At 34.3% G+C, this 20,295-nt stretch overlaps 1 protein-coding gene across 1 annotated transcript in view; it reads right to left on the bottom strand.

Annotated features, from left to right (window-relative positions):
* LOC122502430 (integrator complex subunit 8) overlaps positions 1 to 20,295 on the bottom strand; it is a 59,553-nt gene that overhangs the window by 298 nt on the left and 38,960 nt on the right. The window contains exon 11 of the mRNA XM_043612480.1: positions 13 to 362. Coding sequence (XP_043468415.1) covers positions 13 to 362 — 350 coding nt within the window. The remainder of the gene's footprint in view (positions 1 to 12; positions 363 to 20,295) is intronic.

The raw sequence follows: 20,295 nt of genomic DNA, 5'->3' as shown, positions 1-20,295 counted from the left end.
TGATGAACTTACCGCCAATTGTTTGCGGTGATGTTCTCCTCTTTTGGTGTGCAAATAAATAAGATACTCGAGAATTGTCGTGTCCCAAATGCAGTGATAATAAGCGTCCATCGCGTCAGCGGGAGCGCAACTTTTTTGATCACTCGCTGCCATTTTAAAAGCAAGAGCATAATCGACATCCTCTAAAAATTGACAAAGAACAGCCGCCTGAGTGTAGCATTGTAAATGCGCGCAACATTTGATCATTCTTCTGTAAACGAAATCTTCAATTTGGGCCCGTGGCACTGGTTGCGAGAACAAATCGCTCGAAACTATTATCGCTTTCAAATAATACTTCATGGCACTCTCGTGGAATCCTAGAACTGAGAAAAAATATTTTTTTTAATAAATACTTTCGCAAATAAATTAATTATTCAACTACACTGAAAGAATTTTAGGCAGGCTGCTGGCTTTTCATGTCCGAAATTAGTGCCCCTTGCACAGGGCTCGCAGCTCACCTCAAAAAAGCGAGCATCTACTCCCGAAAGGTGAGCAGCTGCCCCTGAGGAGTTGCTGCTTATATACCTTTCGGGAGTAGATTCTCGCCTTTTTGAGGTTAACTGCGAGCTTGAGGCAGCGAGCTCTAGCGGCACTCATGTAAAGCCTGCAGCCTGCCCAAAATTCTTTCCGTGTACGTTTATTGACGAATTTTATTTATTATGTAATGTAATTTAATAAAATTATTAATTTAATTTAAAACTAGCGACATATACCTCACTCGCTAACGCTCGTTCGGTTGTATTTAAACTTATTTGTTTTTACTTATTTATTTTTATTTATTTGAACTAAGTAAATATTTACTGCACTGAAAAAAAAGTATTTAACCAAGAAAATTTTTCTTGATTGAAGCAAATCGTGGGATTGAATACGGCCAAGACTATTACAGTATTGATTCAAGAAAACGATTTTCTTGATATAGTATATTTGGGAGAAGAACATATATTCTTGATCCAAGAAAATATGGAAAATATAGAAGTTAATCGACTTGTACGAAATATAAAATGTATTAAATGAATAAAATATTTTCTTGTTCTAAGAATATATATAGTCAATTGAATTATTTTATTCATTCAATTTTTTGTAACGTTCGTTCAAGCAATTCAAGATTTAGATGAAGAAAACATTTATTTTGTAAGAAGAACAGAAAAAAAACCGAGAAAATATTTTCTTGATTTGAGAAAATTTATAGATTTCAATTAAAAAAATATTTTCTTAATACAAGTAAATTATTTACTTGAATTACCCCCCCCTTACCCCATCCCATCTTTTCTAATACTTAGGTCAAACATTTTTATTATTTAATTAATTAACATTTTTATATTTTTTTTAATAATTAAATAATTGTTATTTTACATATATATTTACATTTAATTAATACTTAACACAAATACAACAAATATACCTTAAAAGAAAATTTTCCACGGTCGGAGGAATTGAACCCGGGTTGCACGCACCAAAAGCCGTCACGCTACCACTATGCCATCCTACCTCAATGAACAGTTTTAAAAAACTGATATTTAAGTTGCATAACCATTTGAAGAAAAATATTTTCTTGGATCAAGAACACCGGCATTGTGTTAAGTAAAAAAAAGAAAGCAAATAAATAAAATGATTCGATTCAAGAAACATGAATTCTCCAGGCAATACTTTATTATTTCGCTTAAGGTCATGTTATTCAGTGGTCACGTGTTCCCATAGTAAAGTATAATGTGACGCTCCACGAGAAAAGGGACCTTATGACTTACAGACGAATTTTGCAGGAGAGGCATTTAAAGTGGAACCACTCTGATTGGTCAAGACGTTTCATTGAAAGTCAGTCCCACTACTCACTTCACATTGATAGTTATCCATGTTACACGAAGCGCATGAGTTGTACGTACATAACCTGTGTAGTTGTGTTAGAAAGTAGAGGGGCTGATTTTCTAAACAACCGGGTGTAAACACTCAAAAGGTTCATTTTTAAACATTGATAACAAAAAAACCTGTAAGTAGAAATTATTTTTGCCTTTTGTATATGAAAGAGCAACTCAAAAAGTACGGAATGATATAAATAACTCAAAATTAATTTTTTTGCAGCTAAGGTCCCTTTTCTCGTGGAGCCTCACATATGGAGCTCGTGACCACTAAATAACATGACAGATTCAATACTTTTTAGTACTTCGGATAAGTAAAATATTTGGTTGATATAATAACATATTTAGTTCCGCCAAATACTGAATTGTTAATTCAAGAATTCTGTTCAATGCTATGAATAATTACTTGACGGGCAGTTCCATACGAAAAGCAAATGGTAGATCACCGATTTTTCTTAAAGTTTGTAATTTTGTAGTACTTGGGGTACTAAATAACTGTGCCAAACAGTTTTGCAAAAAATAATTTTTTTTGCAAGATATTTAGATTTGAAAAATCGGAAACTGAAAAAATGACTTTTTTTGAGAATTTTTATTTCGAAACTATTGATTCTACAAGAAAAAGTCATTTATTCAAAATTGTAGAAAAAATGTCAATTTTTTATAATATTAAAAAAAAGTTAAGAAAAATTAATTTTTCAATAATTTGTTTAAACAATAATTTTTTATTGTTAAAAAAAGCAAAGTACATCATCGAATTTTTTAGAAAAATTATTTTCTCAAAATTTGAGCCTTCCTTAATAAGTGGTTAAATTTTTAAAGAAGTGATTTTTGATGTTTTTGAGAAAAAAATTTTGAAGTTTTGCGCTACGAGTTTTTGTGCGTTGCGATAACTAAGCAGCGCCTATATCAGTGTATTTTAAAAGATGATATGGGTACACTGAGAGACCTTTGGGACTGTAGCGGAACAACGTATGTGACAGCAGCTCCACTATGGTTTTGGGTTGCTGCGGTACAATTTTGGGCGCGTGACAGTCCAAAATGTTGGTGAACTGCTCACCGAAGTAGTGGGGATGCCGCCTTTGGTTTGCAGCAAAACAAGTTTTGGACTATCACGCGCCCAAAATTGTACCGTAGCAACCCAAAAGTATAGTCCTGTAGTGTTCCACCAAAATGGTCAGTAGCAGCCTATCGAAAATCTGCTGCCGACCCAAAGGTCTCTCACACGGAAAAAATTAATTTAGTACATTTTACGAAACTAATTTTGGAATAGCGGATACGGAGAGGAGTTTAGTATAAGATAAAACAGAATCAATAGTAATATATGATGACTGCGTTTCTCGAAAACTCAAAAAAAATTCTATGGAATTCACAAATGATCGGTTGGACGTTCTAATTCAAGAGTTTTGTAAAATGTTTAGCCTGAAGCGCATGCGCCACGGAAAAAAATATTCACGGAGAAAAAAACGAATAAAGCAGAAAAAAGAATTTCTTAATGTACCAATGAGCTCTCAAGACCATTTTTTATCGTCTTCTATAGGAGATAGATGATTGGTTCGACACATGTGACCACATGTGACTGCACTCTACAACGTAATGGTTCGCTTGGATTGGCTTATTTTATTCTGACACTAACTTAACGAAAATACGCATACATATAAACGAATTCTGACGCAACGCACATACAATATAACTCGCACTTGTAAATGAAAGAATTGAGTTTCTTTATATACTAACTGAGGAGATTAAAACTGCGCTTGTGAGAAATGTCAATATACTGAATATTAATTTTTAAAAAAATTATTTTTTTAAAAGTTATACAAAATATTTTATAGTTTTTAAAATAACATTTTTAATTATAATTGGTTATAAAATCTCTATAAAATTTTTCAATTTTTAAAAAATAATTTTTTTCTTAATTTTAAATTATAAATAAATTGCAAAAAAATTTTCAAAATTAAATTCAAACTCAAAAAATTTTAATATTAAATTGTCTAAAATCTGAACTAATAACAGTTAAAACTAATAAAAATTAGAATTAAAATTTTGAGAAATTAATATATATATGTATATATATTGTCATCGGTAAATATTATGATTAGCTATAAAATTTATTGGAATGTAAATTAAAAGAAATTAATAATAATTAAAAGTTTGGATTACAAAATCACATAAAAAATGTTACGAATTTGGAACAATGAAATGTGAAATACGTAAAAGAAAACAATTATCCAAATGTTACCGGCAGGTAAAGCAGTTCTCTTTTTCCTTCCACATGATCTCTATATACAGCAGACAAGTTAATACCGACGCGACGAGACAAGCTTTAACATATCTATTTATAACGCGACTTTTGGTACACCCCGTATAGAATTTTACGAAACTCTGTGTTCGAGAATTCACGATAGACAGCGAAGTGAAAACTCAAACCACGCGTTTTTAGATTGCACGAAACATTTTTACCATTTTCTGATAAAATGTTCATCAAAAAATACGAAACATTTCTACATTCAAGCTTGTTTTAGAAATTACAACACTGGTTGCAGGAATCTTAAATATCCGCTAGTGCGAAATTAGTTTCGTAAAATTTGCTGAACTTATTTTTTCCGTGTGGTAAAATTTCGTCTAAAGTAAAGATTTCAAATTTGCTTATGTTAGATTTATTTTTTTAATATCATCAACGATAATTTGAAGAAAAAAAACTGTTTATTACTCAGAAGACAATATTTTACACTTGGAAAGTTTTCAATTTTAACTTTTTGTTCAAGAAATATTGTATAACTTGTTTTATAAATCTAACACAAGGAAATTTGAATTCTCTGCTTTAGACGAAATTTTACCAGTTTCAATAAAAATCCATAACAAAAATTTTAATTTAAAGAAAATTTTTTTACTGTGAACTTTTTACTTATTTAACAAAAAAATTTTTTATTTACTTACAAATTTAGTCGAAAATTAAAACAAAATAACTATATAAACACTAACAAAGTAAGATTTATTTAATTGAAAATAAATTACATTTCTTAAAAATACCTGAATAAAAAAATTATTTTTACATATTATTGTCAATAATATAAACAATAATGTGGTAAAATAATAATATACTAATGATCTATACTAATCTATCTATACTAATATACTTATTAATAAAATAATAAATATACTAATAATCTTAAATTTTAGATACTTATTCTGTATTTCAGTTTTTAAGAATACTTGGTGTTCGTGGTGAGTGTGCAATGAACTTATGGAGCTCCACGTCAAGCCGCGACGCACGAAACAACGCGACCGCGCTCACAAAAAAAATTCACAGTTAATAAACTATTTCGATCTACCAACTTTTTCTTTCAGTTATTTAATCCTTGATTTATATAGTTTAAGGATCTGAAAAATATTTTCACGAAAAAGGTCCAGAACACAATTAATTATTCATTTGTTTATTATTAACAATTATTTTTTACAATAAATAATTTTTTTCGACATTGAAATAATTTTTCTTAAAAAGATCAAATCTTCATTAATTGTGTCCAAAAATTTTCATCAAAATCCGATAATCCAGTTCTGAGATATAAATGTTTTAAAAAAATGTTACATTAAAATTAAATTGTTTATAAAAAATAAACGAATGAATATTTTCAAATAAAACTTGGAGACTGTTTGTCCCTCTATTAAAATTATACGAAACTCACGAAGAAACCTTCCCTCGCAAGGCGTTGGAGAAAACGTAGTGCACAACGCATGGTAAAAGAATGATTTTTCGCCACTAGTTGTACAATGTACTATTCCTTTTAAAACTTAAATTTGACACTACTTTTACACTTCCGAATCACTTTACTCATTGTAAGAGCGACTTCTTTTTTGGTTTGTGATCTTAAAAATGCGTTACATCAAACGATAACGGATATGATTGTCGCAGAACTTAATTTCTTACGGTTTCTAGGTGCGGTGTTGCTATTCGTTTTATTTATTTCACGTTTCCGCTGTCAGATAACTTAAAAGCTCAGGTGGTCCATTTAATGTGACATTACCCTAATATTATTTTAAGAAATTAAATGTTCTTGAAACATGGTAACATACACTGAAAAAAAAGTGCTGTTGAATCAAATATCTCCATGCCATTGAATTCCCCGTCATTGATTCAATGACACATTTATTAATCGAAAAGTATATTGCTTAAAATGAAAAAATGAAACTGTTTAAATTAAAAGTACGGTACTGTAGAATTAATGATATTGTGCAAATTGTTTCTATAGTTCATCTATATATAGCAACAGAATAATTTATTGCTTCTTTGACATTATTCATTTGAAGCATCTAATAGGTAAATTTGAAGAAAATGCGTGTAAATTTAAATCAAATGAAAAATTGTTTGCTCTAAAGAAGCGCGCTCTGAAAACGAAAGCATATGCTTTCGTTTCAATGAGTGGTGCTATTGCGGACTGCCTATAGCATATGCTATAAAAATAAGAACACTATGTTTTGAGACATTGACAGGTACTAAATTTATTAAAATACTTACCCACATATATTTATATGTTTATTAAACCTGTCGTTTTTGAGATTCCAATATAAAAAAGTATTATTTAAATTCTTTTAATTAATTAATGACTAGTTAAATATAAATTCACTATATAAATTCCCTTATATACGCGAAAAATCTCGAGCACGGTATTTAACCACAAAGTAAGTGCCCAACGTTGAGAAGCGGATGTATTACATTGCAGCGCGGTGGTTCTCGTCTATCACGGAAGTTAAGCGTCGTTGGTCGCGGTTACTAAATGGATGGGTGACCGCTTGGGAATCGCCGTATTTTTCTGACTAAAAAAGATAAGTGTGTTTGAATGTGTATGTGTGTGTGTGTTTAGCCGTTGGAAAAAATGAAAATAATAATAAAGATGTGTATATGTTAGTGTGAAAAATTGAAAAAAAGATGTGTATAAAAAGTGTTGTGTTAATGGTGTGAGAATTAATTATAGTATATAAAAAACATGTGAACAAAAATTCCCTTTTTTCAATTTATCGTTGGTATATATTTAACCACATAAAAGAATTGAATTAACAGTATGGTGTTATTCAATCGATAGCAACAACTAAAAAAATTAAAAGTACAAATTTTTGAATCATAAAAATGATGCTTTTAAATTTAAAAGTTATAGTCATTGACTCAAAAGCATATACTTTTAAATTAAAAAATTTTGTTCATTGATTCAAAAGGAATACCTTCGAATTAACATAGTATGCTGTCAATTTGAGAAATATGCTTTTGTTTCAAAGAAAGTGATACTATCGAATCATTAGAATCGGTGCTTTCAAAACAACAGCATATACGTTAGGCAGCCCGTTATGACACTATTCAATGAATCAAACCCATATGTCATTGATTCAACAGCATTTTTTTTTCCGTGTAGAAGTGCTTCAAGTACAAGAAATGATTAGATTAATTAATATTTCTTTGAAACAAAAGAATTTTTAATTGAGTTGAAACAATTATTAACTTGTATTAATCTTCATATTTTCTTAGCTCAAGACTATGGGTGTTAGATTAAGTAAAATCTTGTTTTTTACACTTAATTGAATTGAATAAATAAAATATTTCATTCCATTCTCACAAGAAATTAATGTTTTTGAAACATGAGAATATAGAAATGCTTCAAGTAAAAGAAATGCTTAGATTAATTAATATTTCTTTGAAACAAAATAATTTTTAATTGAGTTGAAACAATTATTAACTTATATTAATCTTCCCATTTTCTTGGCTCAAGACTGTAGGTGTTGGATGAAATAAATGGTTGCTTTAAAGGAAATAAAAAAATTATTTGACTCAACCCAGGTGCGATTTTTTGGTCGGCCCATAGTTGGGCCAACTTTTACAAAGTCGGTCCAACTTCTCGTGCCAGAGGTAGGGCCAACCATACAGATGATAACGGTTCGCCGTCTAATGGTGACGATGGTTGGCCTTCCTTATAAGTGACAACTCATAAGGAAGTTGGCCCAACTATACATTTCAATGGTTGGTCCAAAGACTGACGCCAAAGTTGGCACAACTTTAGATGCGTAAGTTGGGCCAACCACAATTTTCAAAGTTTGACCAACTTCAACAGCCAAAGGTAAAAAATTATTAAAAAACTAAATTATTTAAACAATTAACAGATTATTATTAGCGGGAACATCAGATATAACCTTTGCAAGCCAACCATTAAATGCAGAGTTTAACCAACCGTCGGGCCAACTTTGGCGACAAAGGTTGGCACAACTCATCAAAACGTAGTTTAAAAGACTTTCAGTTTCGGTTGGCCGAACTCTGGGCCACGGTTGGCCCAACGGTTGGCAAAACTCAAGAAAAGCAGTATAATTGACTTATAGTTTTTTGGTCGGCCGAACTCTGGGCCACGGTTAGCCCAACGGTTGGCAAAACTTTGTGAAATGCAGTTTAAATGACTTAAACTTTCTTGGTCGGCCGAACTCTGGGCCACGGTTGGCCCGACGGTTGGCAAAACTATGTGAAACGCAGTTTAATTGACTTACATTATTTTGGTCGGCCGAACTCTGGGCCACGGTTGGCCCAACGGTTGGCAAAACTTTGTGAAATGCAGTTTAAATGACCTAAACTTTCTTGGTCGGCCGAACTCTGGGCCACGGTTGGCCCGACGGTTGACAAAACTCAAGAAAAGCAGTATAATTGACTTATAGTTTTTTGGTCGGCCGAACTCTGGGCCACGGTTAGCCCAACGGTTGGCAAAACTTTGTCAAATGCAGTTTAAATGACTTAAACTTTCTTGTTCGGACGAACTCTGGGCCACGGTTGGCCCGACTGTTGCAGCTTTAATATACATTTTGCGTAATGCACTCCCATGTGAGCGTAGCGTAGTGGTCAGTGTATAAGTCTTCGGTGCGTTAGGTGAGGGGTTCGATCCCAGCGAGCGTTAGATATTTTCGAAAATGTATGTATGAGATTGTGTTTAATAATAATAGGTAAAGGTTATATCTGATGTTCCCGCTAATAATAACCTGTTAATTGTTTAAATAATTTAGTTTTTTAATAATTTTTTACCTTTGGCTGTTGAAGTTGGCCAAACTTTGAAAATTGTTGTTGGCCCAACTTACGCATCTAAAGTTGTGCCAACTTTGGCGTCAGTCTTTGGACCAACATCTGTATGGTTGGCCCAACCTCTGGCACGAGAAGTTGGACCGACTTTGTAAAAGTTGGCCCAACTAGGGGCCGACCAAAAAATCGCACCTGGAAAGATACCAAATGACTCAAGGTAAATTATTTGACGTGAGAACATAATATTCATGATTCAATACTTTTTCGGGACTTGGCGCATGTAAAACAGTTCGTTTGAAACAGTAAGATATTTACTTATGTCAAACCCATATTTTCTTATTTCAATAACTTTGCCCAATGCTCAAAATTACTTGACACAAGAAAATAAATTTCTTCCAATAAGAAAATATGGGTTTGTTTCAAGTAAATTAGGTCAAGAAAATGCATTTACTTGATTCAATGAACTTTTTTTTCAGTGAACGAAAACTCAAAAAATACATTTTCCCTTGTCTTTACTAAAAAAGATTTTCAAAAATAATATTTGCCTATCTTTTAGTACTTTTGACCCATTTTTCCTTAAATTTTTTATTAAAACCAGCTAATATCGTAGGTTTTAACTTGTCCAAAATGTGAATCATCTTAAAATGCTATATGAGGCGTTCCATGGCTCTATGCAACGACAAAATTTTGGTTTTGCTTATACCCAAGCAGCACGGAATATAACCTTAAAATGAAGGGAATATTACATTTCATATTCGGAATATTCTAGTGGAATGTTCCAGGGATATTAAAGTAAAATTAAAATGTCCGCCCCACAGGAATATTCCAAAAATAACATTAAGGGAATGTTCCACGGTAATTTCGAAGTAATATTCCAGGATGATGTTGAGGCAGTGTTCCACCGTAATATTAATGGAATATTCCAAGGTAATGTTGAATGAATATTAAGGGAATATTTCTAGAATATTCCCTGGAAATATTCCAAAATTTCATACTTTGAAAAAATTTGACTTTTTTTCTCTTTATCTTCTTTCTTTAGTAAAAACGAATTCAATGTTCGTTTTCAACATATCTATATTAATAAAATCAGACTTTTGTCTGTACATTGCACGAAATTAATTTTTTCTAGCATAATTTATTTATTTGAACAACGGAGAATCCAAAAATGGTAATAGAAAATTTCCTGTCTGTCTGTATGTATGTAGAGATGTTTCTGCCGTGTCGATGGATGAATGGCACTAGGGTTACTAAATCTGTCGCTCACGACGGGCCGGCCGCCTGTCTGTCTCTCGGGATTGTACTGGTCGGTGAGTGATCCCGTAAAGCTCGGGGGAGCGATCCGGCTGGGGTTCCGGCAGGCGGGCGGGCGGCTGGTCTTGGCGTGATGTGAACGGAGGTGTCTTAAACGGCGGCTCCGGAACACCGGGCGACCTTCCGGTAGTATTAGCCTTACTCCTGCAAGCGGGGCTCTGCAGGAGTGGACTTTCTTTTCCCTTGCTACTCGTGGGTCTTCAAATGGAGAATCAATTCAAGAATTTAAATTTGGGTGACAAAAGGGTCTCGTTGGCTGCGTCTACAACCTCCTCGGAAGTTGTGGATGTGACGGTCTCGAACCCTGAAGTCGTGGGTCAGTCTCCCCCCTCCTCTTTGGCTGCTCCTTCGGGTTCTTCGGGATCTGATGGTAATTTGGTCTTAGGTGGGGAAGGAGATTCGGAGGCTGTAGAAATGGCCCCAATCAGAAGAAAGCGCCTTACCGGTTCTGAAAAGAAACAGTTAAGGAAAGAACGGCTAGCAGCCGGTGTAAACAACTCGGTTTCCTCGGGTGTTGCTACTGGGTCGAAGAGAAAGAGTGGCCAGGATGCATCACCTCTGGAAAAAAAGAGGGTGTAAAAAGGCCAAAGTCGGTCCAACAGAGTACCAGGAGAGAGGGGTACAATGTTGGGCTAACAATGGCCCAAAGGACAAATCCTCTAACGATGGTGGTCTGTGGCGAGGGCTGCCCACATGTGGCGCTTACAGATGAGCAGTTTGGACTTCTTAGGAAGACCGTTGTGACGCTCACCTGTGAGAAGCCGGTCGAAAAGTGGCCGAGTTTTGAGACTTCCTTCTGCAGAGGAGGAGTCTTTATCTTTATCGCTTCCAACCCGGAGGCTGTGGAATGACTGACAAAATGTGTGGCCGACCATGAGCCCTGGGAGGGAGCGAGGTTGAAAATTGGTGGGGTTGAGATGCTCCAAAGAATGGTAAAGGCTACTGCGTGGATCCCGGGAGAAACGGCGGACGCGCGGACGGTCTTGCGACATTTGGAGGCTTTCAACCCCACGTTGAAGACATCGACTTGGCGTTTGCTGACTGTTGATGGGTTTCAGGTGGCGAACAGGGGTGACAAGAGTTTTCTTCTTGTCGCTCAAGTCCCTGAAAGTCAGGCGAGGGCTATAGAGGCCCTCGAATTTAAGCCTCACTATCACTTCGGGCGGATAACCTTTAAGGTAACTGTCCCTGATCGTGACGGCACAAGCAATGTAGAGGAGGGAGAAGAGCAAACATAATTCACTGTTTGCAAGCTCTCCGCTATTCAGATTAACTTGCATCATAGCAAAGGCGCCTTATCAGTACTAACGAGGAGCATGGCTAAGTTGCACACAGGCATCTCATTAATCCAAGAACCATGGTTAGTAAGAGGTGTCATTAGGGGGCTTGGTGGGGCTGGTCTAGTTTGTTACAGGGACTGCAGAGCTGCCAAACCCAGACAGGGTGTCTAGCGATTCGACAATTTAAAATTCCCGGGTTTTTGGATAATTTTCCCGGATAATCTGAAGTTATAAATTGTATAGTTTTACATAGTGAGGTTTTTAAACAATACACAAAGGGTTTAAAAACATAATGAAATGTTTATTAATAACATTATTTACGTAATTAAATATTGTTTTTATTCAATCACAATGAATAAAGTTACATAATAATTTCTAAAAACATGACATAGAATAACAAAATTTCACTTATAATTTTAATATCACGTGTATTAAAGTTTTAATTAGTTTTAATAAATAAAATCTTTGCCTTTTCTATCACAGAAGATTCTTAATTTCTTCCTATATTTATTACATATTGTATATAAATTGTTAAATAAATATCTCAAAAATAACGTGTACTAAAAGTTAGATTTAAATAAAATTTGAATGAGTTTTTCATTTCTGCTTCATACTTTCAATTTGCACTTGTATGATTTGTGCTTTCTCCGTAGCCTCTTTCAAAATTTTTCTTTTTTTACCTTCGAGTTCCTTAGTTTTTTCTAATTTTCTTTTCAAAGCCTGTTTCTCTTCTAAAGATGTTTTGTTCGCTGCAGTTTTAGATTCCTTTGCTTGAACATAAACATTTTAGGCATTACCTGCTGATCTAATTAATTCGTTTGAAATGGGCACAGATTTAACACCTCCAGATACTTTAATCTTATCATATACTATTGGGGATTTAAAATTGCAATGCGACACATAGTGACCATAAAGTGAACTAAAAAAAATGGCTGCTGTGGGTGTACAAGGTTGCAAAAATTGTTAATATTTAAAGTATTCTAATGTTTAAGAAATATTTGTTAAGATTGTTGGTCATTATTTATCTTTTTATTGAAAAACTACTTAAAATTAAAACCGAAAAATCACAATATAAGTTTATATTTTTTTAAATTTGTACATCCATTTCGTCCATTTTTGGTGTAAAACACTAGCGACACCGAGCCCGCGGTGGTAATTTTCATTGCCAATACGCAAAGATATCAGACTTTCTTCTTTTTGATTTTCTACTAAACAGTCTTCATTTACAGAAAATCCTCGTTCTAGAGCCGCATTTCCATGCGATAGAATCAGAATCATCTTAATTAATTCCATTAAGTCTTCATAGGTATTTCCAGATTTTGAGATCAGGTTTATCCAAAAGTGATCTAATCGTATGTTTTTGCACTTAAGGGGTTAAACCACTCTAGAGCGTCAGAAAGAGGTTCTAATTTCAACATTTTTTTAAAGAAAAGTTTAAAAGTAATGAAAAATATGTTTACATATCTCTATCAGGTACACTTTAAAGAGAACATAATATACTTTATAAATTTTTTTTGTTTAAAAACTGCAGATGTACATGTACGTGATGACCCTTTGTAAAAAGAAATCCTTCGCGGCCGGAAAGGTTTTTGGTACAATTTTCAACCTAGAACAGAAAACAAATTTTTTTCTATTTTTACATCTCAAAAGCTAGAGAAAGACGTAGGGGATTTTTTTTAAATCGATTTTTGCAAAAATGGTGAACATTTTATAGAAAAACTGAATTTTTGACTGAAAAAAATAGGCACTAAATTGTTTATAACTAAAGAAATATGCAACATAAAAAAAATCCCCTACGTCTTTCTCTAGCTATTGAGATGTAAAAATAGAAAAAAATTTGTTTTCTGTTCTAGGTTGAAAATTGTACCAAAAACCTTTCCGGCCGCGAAGGATTTCTTTTTACAAAGGGTTTCCATCACGTACATGTACATCTGCAGTTTTTAAACAAAAAAAAATTTATAAAGTATATTAAGTTCTCTTTAAAGTGTACCTGATAGAGATATGTAAACATATTTCTCATTACTTTAAAACTTTTCTTTTAAAAAAATGTTGAAATTAGAACCTCTTTTTGACGCTCTAGAGTGGTTTAACCCCTTAAAAGATTTAAGGGCATCTTTGGTTTTGGTTAAGTTGCACAATTCTTTAAAATCCAATGTAGCGAACTGAGATGTTATTTTAGGATTAAGGCTTTCAAATATTTAGAATTTTATATTCTCAAGGATATATTTCTAAATTAGTTTTTCCGAAACACTTTCACTTTTATTACTTTTCAGCACATGTTTTAGGGATTAAGTTTATAGTATTTTATTACGGTACATCGGTACGTCCCTACGTTGGCCGTTTTCTTAATTGCGGTACCCGGATTATCATCCGGGTTACAATTGAATAACCTAGGTAAAAAGGTAAAAATTAAGCCTTCGAAAATTATACAAACTTTGCGAAAAACATCTCATTCGCCTCCCACCATAATTGAAAATGTAGTACAACCCAAAGAGGGTTTTTGACGATTTTCTGTAAAGACAGTACAGCTTGGGCTTTCGATTGGAAAAGACGTTTTTCCACCAAGCCTCGACAAGAACTTATATTTGAATAAACCTTTTATTTATGTTAATAAAATAATTTGAGTACCAATTTATTCCTTTCTCCCTCAAATTGGTGACCCCGACGTGATTTTTAGAGTCGGTGAGGTGAAAGTGATACGGTGCTACGAACAAATTTAAGTGCGTTTAGTGTCAAAAATGACGGACCAACCGAGTGATAACACCAACGGTGAACAAGTGCGGATGGTGTCTCAACACAGTTTGCGTGTGCCCCAATTTTGGCCTCAAAAGATTGAACTGTGGTTTAAACTTCTCGAGGCACAGTTCATGACAGCGAAAATTGTCGATAACGGGACAATGTTTAACATCGCGATTGCTCACATTGGCGAACAATATATTGAGCAAATAGAAGATGTTGTTCTCAGTCCCCCCGAGACCGAAAAATTCAAATTTTTAAAACGCGAATTAGTTAACAGATTAACCGAATCTGATAGAACTCGTGTGCGAAAATTGATGGAAAGTGAAGAGATGGGCGACCGAACACCCTCTCAATTTTATCGCGATTTAAAGAAGTTAGCTCTTCCGTCAATTACTGATGAAGTGATCCTTGCTATCTGGCGGTCCAGATTACCGGCCAATTCACAAAGAGTTTTAGCGGCAACCACAGAAACAAAAGCGCAAGCTTTAACGGAAATGGCAGATCGCATACATGAGATTAAATCGGAAAGCGGACGAATCGCGGCAGTGTCACAAGATTCGGAACTAAGTGTTTTACGCGAAGAAATTAAACAGTTAAAGTTACAAATAAGTGCAGTGAAAAGTGCCCGCCATCGGTCCGTATCACGCGGTAGAAAACGTGATACATCTAAAAATCGCAGCGCTACGCCAGGGCCGGCCCATGCCTCAGACGACGGTCGGGTTTGTTGGTACCATTGGCGATTCAAAGAAAAAGCAACCAAGTGTCGTCCCGAGTGTCCCCATTGGAAATCGGGAAACGAATAGAGCCGTGCGAGGAAGCGGTGCCTAACGACGGTTCACAATCTCGCCGCATATTTATAAAAGATCGACGCTCTAAAACCTCTTTTCTCGTAGACACGGGTGCCGATGTAAGTGTATATCCTCGGAAATTAGTGCGCGAAAATGTTAAAAAGGACACTTACGAACTTTTTGCAGCAAATGGCACTAATATAGCGACATACGGCACTATCACGTTAGAACTCGATCTTACGTTGCGACGTAATTTCAAATGGATTTTTATTGTAGCTGATGTGAGTAAACCGATAATAGGAATGGATTTTCTCTCTTATTATGGTTTATTAGTTGATCCGCGAAATACACGGTTAATTGACTCAATTACGAATCTTACGACAACAACGACTTTACGACACGCGGAAGTGTCAACGATTAAAACGGTTTCTGAGAATTCGAAATATCATAGACTTTTAACAAAATATCCTGATATTACTCGACCACCAGTTTTCGGAAAGGAGCGAGTGAAACACAATGTTCAACATCACATTAAAACAACTCCTGGGCCACCTGTTTTCAGTCGACCTCGTCGTTTGGCTCCTGACCGTTTAAAAACTGCAAAATCCGATTTCGACGATTTGGTTTAACAGGGTACTCTTCGCCCATCCGATGCAGATTGGGCCTCTCCGTTACATTTGGTCCCTAAAAAAGATGGAACTCTACGACCGTGTGGCGATTACCGAAGTGTCAACGCTCGAACTATACCTGACAGGTATTCTCCACCGCATATTGAGGACTTCTCACAAAATCTGTACAACAAAAAGGTATTTTCAAAACTAGATTTAATCAGGGCTTATCATCAAATCCCAGTTGCACCTGAGGATATAAAGAAAACAGCAATTACTACTCCTTTCGGCTTATTTGAAGCAACAAACATGATGTTCGGTTTGCGTAATGCTGCTCAGACGTGTCAAAGATTTGTTGATGAAATTACCCGCGGTTTAAATTTTGTTTTTGCATATATTGACGATTTTTTAATAGCATCTGAAAATGAAGAGCAACATTACGAACACTTGGACATTTTGTTTAAAAGATTAAATAAATACGGCATTGTAATTAATCTTTCAAAATGCGTTTTCGGCGTCGACGAAATTACTTTTTTGGGTTACACGGTAAATTCACTGGGAATAAAACCTTTAGATGAGCGCGTCGAAGCAATTAAAAATTTTCCGCAACCAGAAAATGTTAAACAGGTTAGAAGATTTTTAGGTATGATTAATTTTTATCGACGTTTTATACCTAAAGCAGCAGAAATTGTTCAACCTCTAAATAATTTTTTAAAAGGTTCAAAAAAGGGAAATGATAAAGTAACATGGGATAAAGAGACGAAAACTGCCTTTCTTGCTACAAAAACAGCGTTAGCAAATGCAACTTTGTTGGCCCATCCCGCTCCAGGTGCACCGATAAGTATTGTTGTTGATGCTTCTGATTATGCGATGGGAGCCGCTTTGCAACAATTTGTAGATAACACATGGCAACCGTTAGCTTTCTATACAAAAACTTTCAATCCAGCGCAACAAAAATATAGTGCTTACGATCGCGAACTTTTATCAATGTACTCGTCTGTTAAGCGTTTCAGCTACGCGGTTGAAGGTCGAAATTTTACAATTTTTACGGACCACAAACCACTCATTTTCGCTTTCAACAAAAATCTCGAAAAATGTTCGCCACGACAATTTCGACATCTCGACTACATAGGACAATTTACGACTGACATACGACACATTAAAGGACAAGAAAATTTTGTTGCTGATGCTTTGTCTCGAATCGAAAGTATTTCACAATCATTTAATCACAGTGAACTCGAAACAGCGCAAAAAGACGATAAAGAATTACGCGAATTACTGAATACAGGTACGAATTCTTTAAAATTGAAAAAGGTTAATTTTCCGGTTTTCAATGTTTCCCTTTACTGTGACGTCACAAACAATACGGTCAGACCTTTTGTACCTGAACCATTAAGGAAGGCAGTTTTCAAATCATTACACGAATTGTCTCACCCGGGAATAAAGGCCACACAGAAACTTTTAACTGCTCGTTTTGTTTGGCCATCAATAAATAAAGATATAAGAAAATGGGCACAAGAATGTATAGCTTGTCAACGATGTAAAATTTCCAGACACGTTTCAGCACCTGTTGGAAATTTTGAAAATTTAGCAGGCCGTTTCGAACATATTCACATCGACCTAATTACAATGCCATTTTCACAGGGTTTTCGTTATTGTTTGACTTGTGTAGATAGATTCTCGCGTTTGCCAGAAGCTATTCCTATCGTTGATATGGAAGCTTCCACGGTTGCGGCGGCACTACTTTCCACATGGATTTCTCGTTTCGGCGTTCCGTTAAGAATTACGTCAGATCAAGGTCGGCAATTTGAATCGGATTTGTTTAAAGAACTCTGCAGGTTACTAGGAACAAAACAAATTCGAACAACCGCTTAGGGGCCGTACGCATAATACGTCACGCGGCTAGGGGGAGGGAGGGGGTCTGAGAATTGTGACTAAGTGTGACATGGGGGAGGGGGGGGGTGAACTCATGTGTTACGTCACAATCTTTTAAATTCAAAGATTATAAGAAATTATATATCTATTATGTACCTGCACTGAGAAAAATAGATATTAAGCCTTATTATCTAGATATTAATGGTCAATATCTGTGACAGTGAACTATGTAAACTTCTTAGATGTTCAAATTTAATATCTAAGATATTGGAAAAAGACTTGTTCAAACATAACCTCACATTTACAGATTATACTTTTTAACATCTGAGATATTAAACCATAACATCTGGATGATATGCATTAGCATCTTTTCTTAATATATCTAGTATATTAAGATTTTTAATATCCAGTTTTCTCAGTATGTTTAACATCTATTGGCATATTATTTGTAATATGATAAATAATATATTCTCTTAATTTGAATCAGTTAAAAATCATGGTTTTAACTGACAATCAGTAGTGACTGACTTTTTGCTTCTGAATCAGTTAAAAATAACTGAAAAATTATCCACAAAACACCGAAATTTTTCTAAATATTGTATATTAAAGATTTGCTTGCAAAATTCGAAAAATTTACTTGCAAAGTTTATTTTAAAATTGTGTAAAGATTTAGATTTCTCACTCCAATAAATGTCTATCGTCAAATTTTCTTAAAAATATAGCTTGAAACTTTCCTGAACATTTGAATTGCATTTTCGACTATACTTTCGTGAAAATTTTCCTGAAAATTTTACTTAAATTTTCAGGAAAGTTTCGCGCTAAACATTTATTGAAGTGGGATATTTAAATCTTTACACAATTTTCACTAAACTTTGCATTTAAATATTTCGAAGCTTGCAAGTAAATCTTTAGTAATAGGAAAGTTTCGGTGCTATGTAGGTATAGTTAAACGTGACTAATTGGATCAATCAAAAACAATTGTATTGAAACATCAGTTATTTTCAACTAATTGTCAGAAAAAAAATATTACTATTTGAATTAGTGACTGACTTTTTGCTTCTAAATCAGGTATTTTTAACTGATTCAATAATTTAGAGTGTAAGATATAATATATATTGTCCAATGTATAACATTTACAATCAAATTTACGTGTGTGACGTGACGTAGGGGGGAGGGGGGTTCAAGATTTGTGACGAAGTGTGACATAGGGGGAGGGAGGGGTTAAAAATGGTCAAAAATCGCGTGACGTATTATGTGTACGGCCCCTTATCACCCCGCCTCGAACGGTATGGTTGAAAGATTTCATCGTCAATTAAAATCCGCGATCAAATGTCATAATACAGATAATTGGATTCAAATTTTGCCTATTGTTTTATTAGGAATCAGAACGGCAATTAAAGAGGATTTAAAAGCGACTGCCGCAGAAATGGTTTATGGCACAAGTATTAAATTACCTGCAGAATTCTTTGTAATAAATGATTCAGAGCCAACCTCACACTTTGTAAAGCGTTTGAAAAGAAATATCGAAAATGTAAAACCTACTCCGATTACTCGTCACGGGGTAAAGAAATCATTTATTTTTAAGAATTTAAAGGATTCAGAATTTGTGTTTCTACGTCATGATGCTGTCAGGGGTCTATCTCAACCGCCGTATGATGGCCCGTACAAAGTCATTGAACGAAATGACAAAAGTTTTGTAATTGAAATTAATAACAAAAAAGTTAGAGTTTCAATCGATCGACTTAAACCGGCGTTTTTAGCATCCGATACTACGGAACGCGATTGTAATAGTGATAACGACGACGAAGACCAAATTATTGTTCAAACAAATATCAATAATAACCTTGAAAATAGAAATGAAGCGCGACAACAAAATGATGTTAATGATAATCGTAGACATACTCGTTCAGGAAGAGTTGTGAAATTTCCTAACAGATATCAAGCTGGTTTTAATTAAATTCATTTACTATTTTTCTTTGTATATTATCGTATACATTTTTTTTTTTTTTCATCAATGTATGTATGGATGTATGCTCTGTGGTATATTGTATTGTATTTTCGTTTTATTGTAAACACGAATAATATTAAATATGTAAGATGATATTCCTATTTTAATTTATATATCGTTGTCACTGGTGAGGGGGTACTGTACCGAACTGAGATGTTATTTTAGGATTAAGGCTTTCAAATATTTAGAATTTTATATTCTCAAGGATATATTTCTAAATTAGTTTTTCCGAAACACTTTCACTTTTATTACTTTTCAGCACATGTTTTAGGGATTAAGTTTATAGTATTTTATTACGGTACATCGGTACGTCCCTACGTTGGCCGTTTTCTTAATTGCGGTACCCGGATTATCATCCGGGTTACAATTGAATAACCTAGGTAAAAAGGTAAAAATTAAGCCTTCGAAAATTATACAAACTTTGCGAAAAACATCTCATTCGCCTCCCACCATAATTGAAAATGTAGTACAACCCAAAGAGGGTTTTTGACGATTTTCTGTAAAGACAGTACAGCTTGGGCTTTCGATTGGAAAAGACGTTTTTCCACCAAGCCTCGACAAGAACTTATATTTGAATAAACCTTTTATTTATGTTAATAAAATAATTTGAGTACCAATTTATTCCTTTCTCCCTCACCAACATAATTTTATCCGCTTTAATGCCAGAAATCCACTTATTATCGATGCTTAAAATTTCTAGACACCTACTGAAGCGCTTTCTTGATGCTGTAGGACTATCTAAAATGACCGAC

This window comes from Leptopilina heterotoma, unplaced genomic scaffold, assembly GCF_015476425.1.
Source record: "Leptopilina heterotoma isolate Lh14 unplaced genomic scaffold, ASM1547642v1 Lhet_107, whole genome shotgun sequence".
NCBI classification, from domain to species: domain Eukaryota; kingdom Metazoa; phylum Arthropoda; class Insecta; order Hymenoptera; family Figitidae; genus Leptopilina; species Leptopilina heterotoma.
This window is presented reverse-complemented; position numbering and strand designations above follow the sequence as displayed.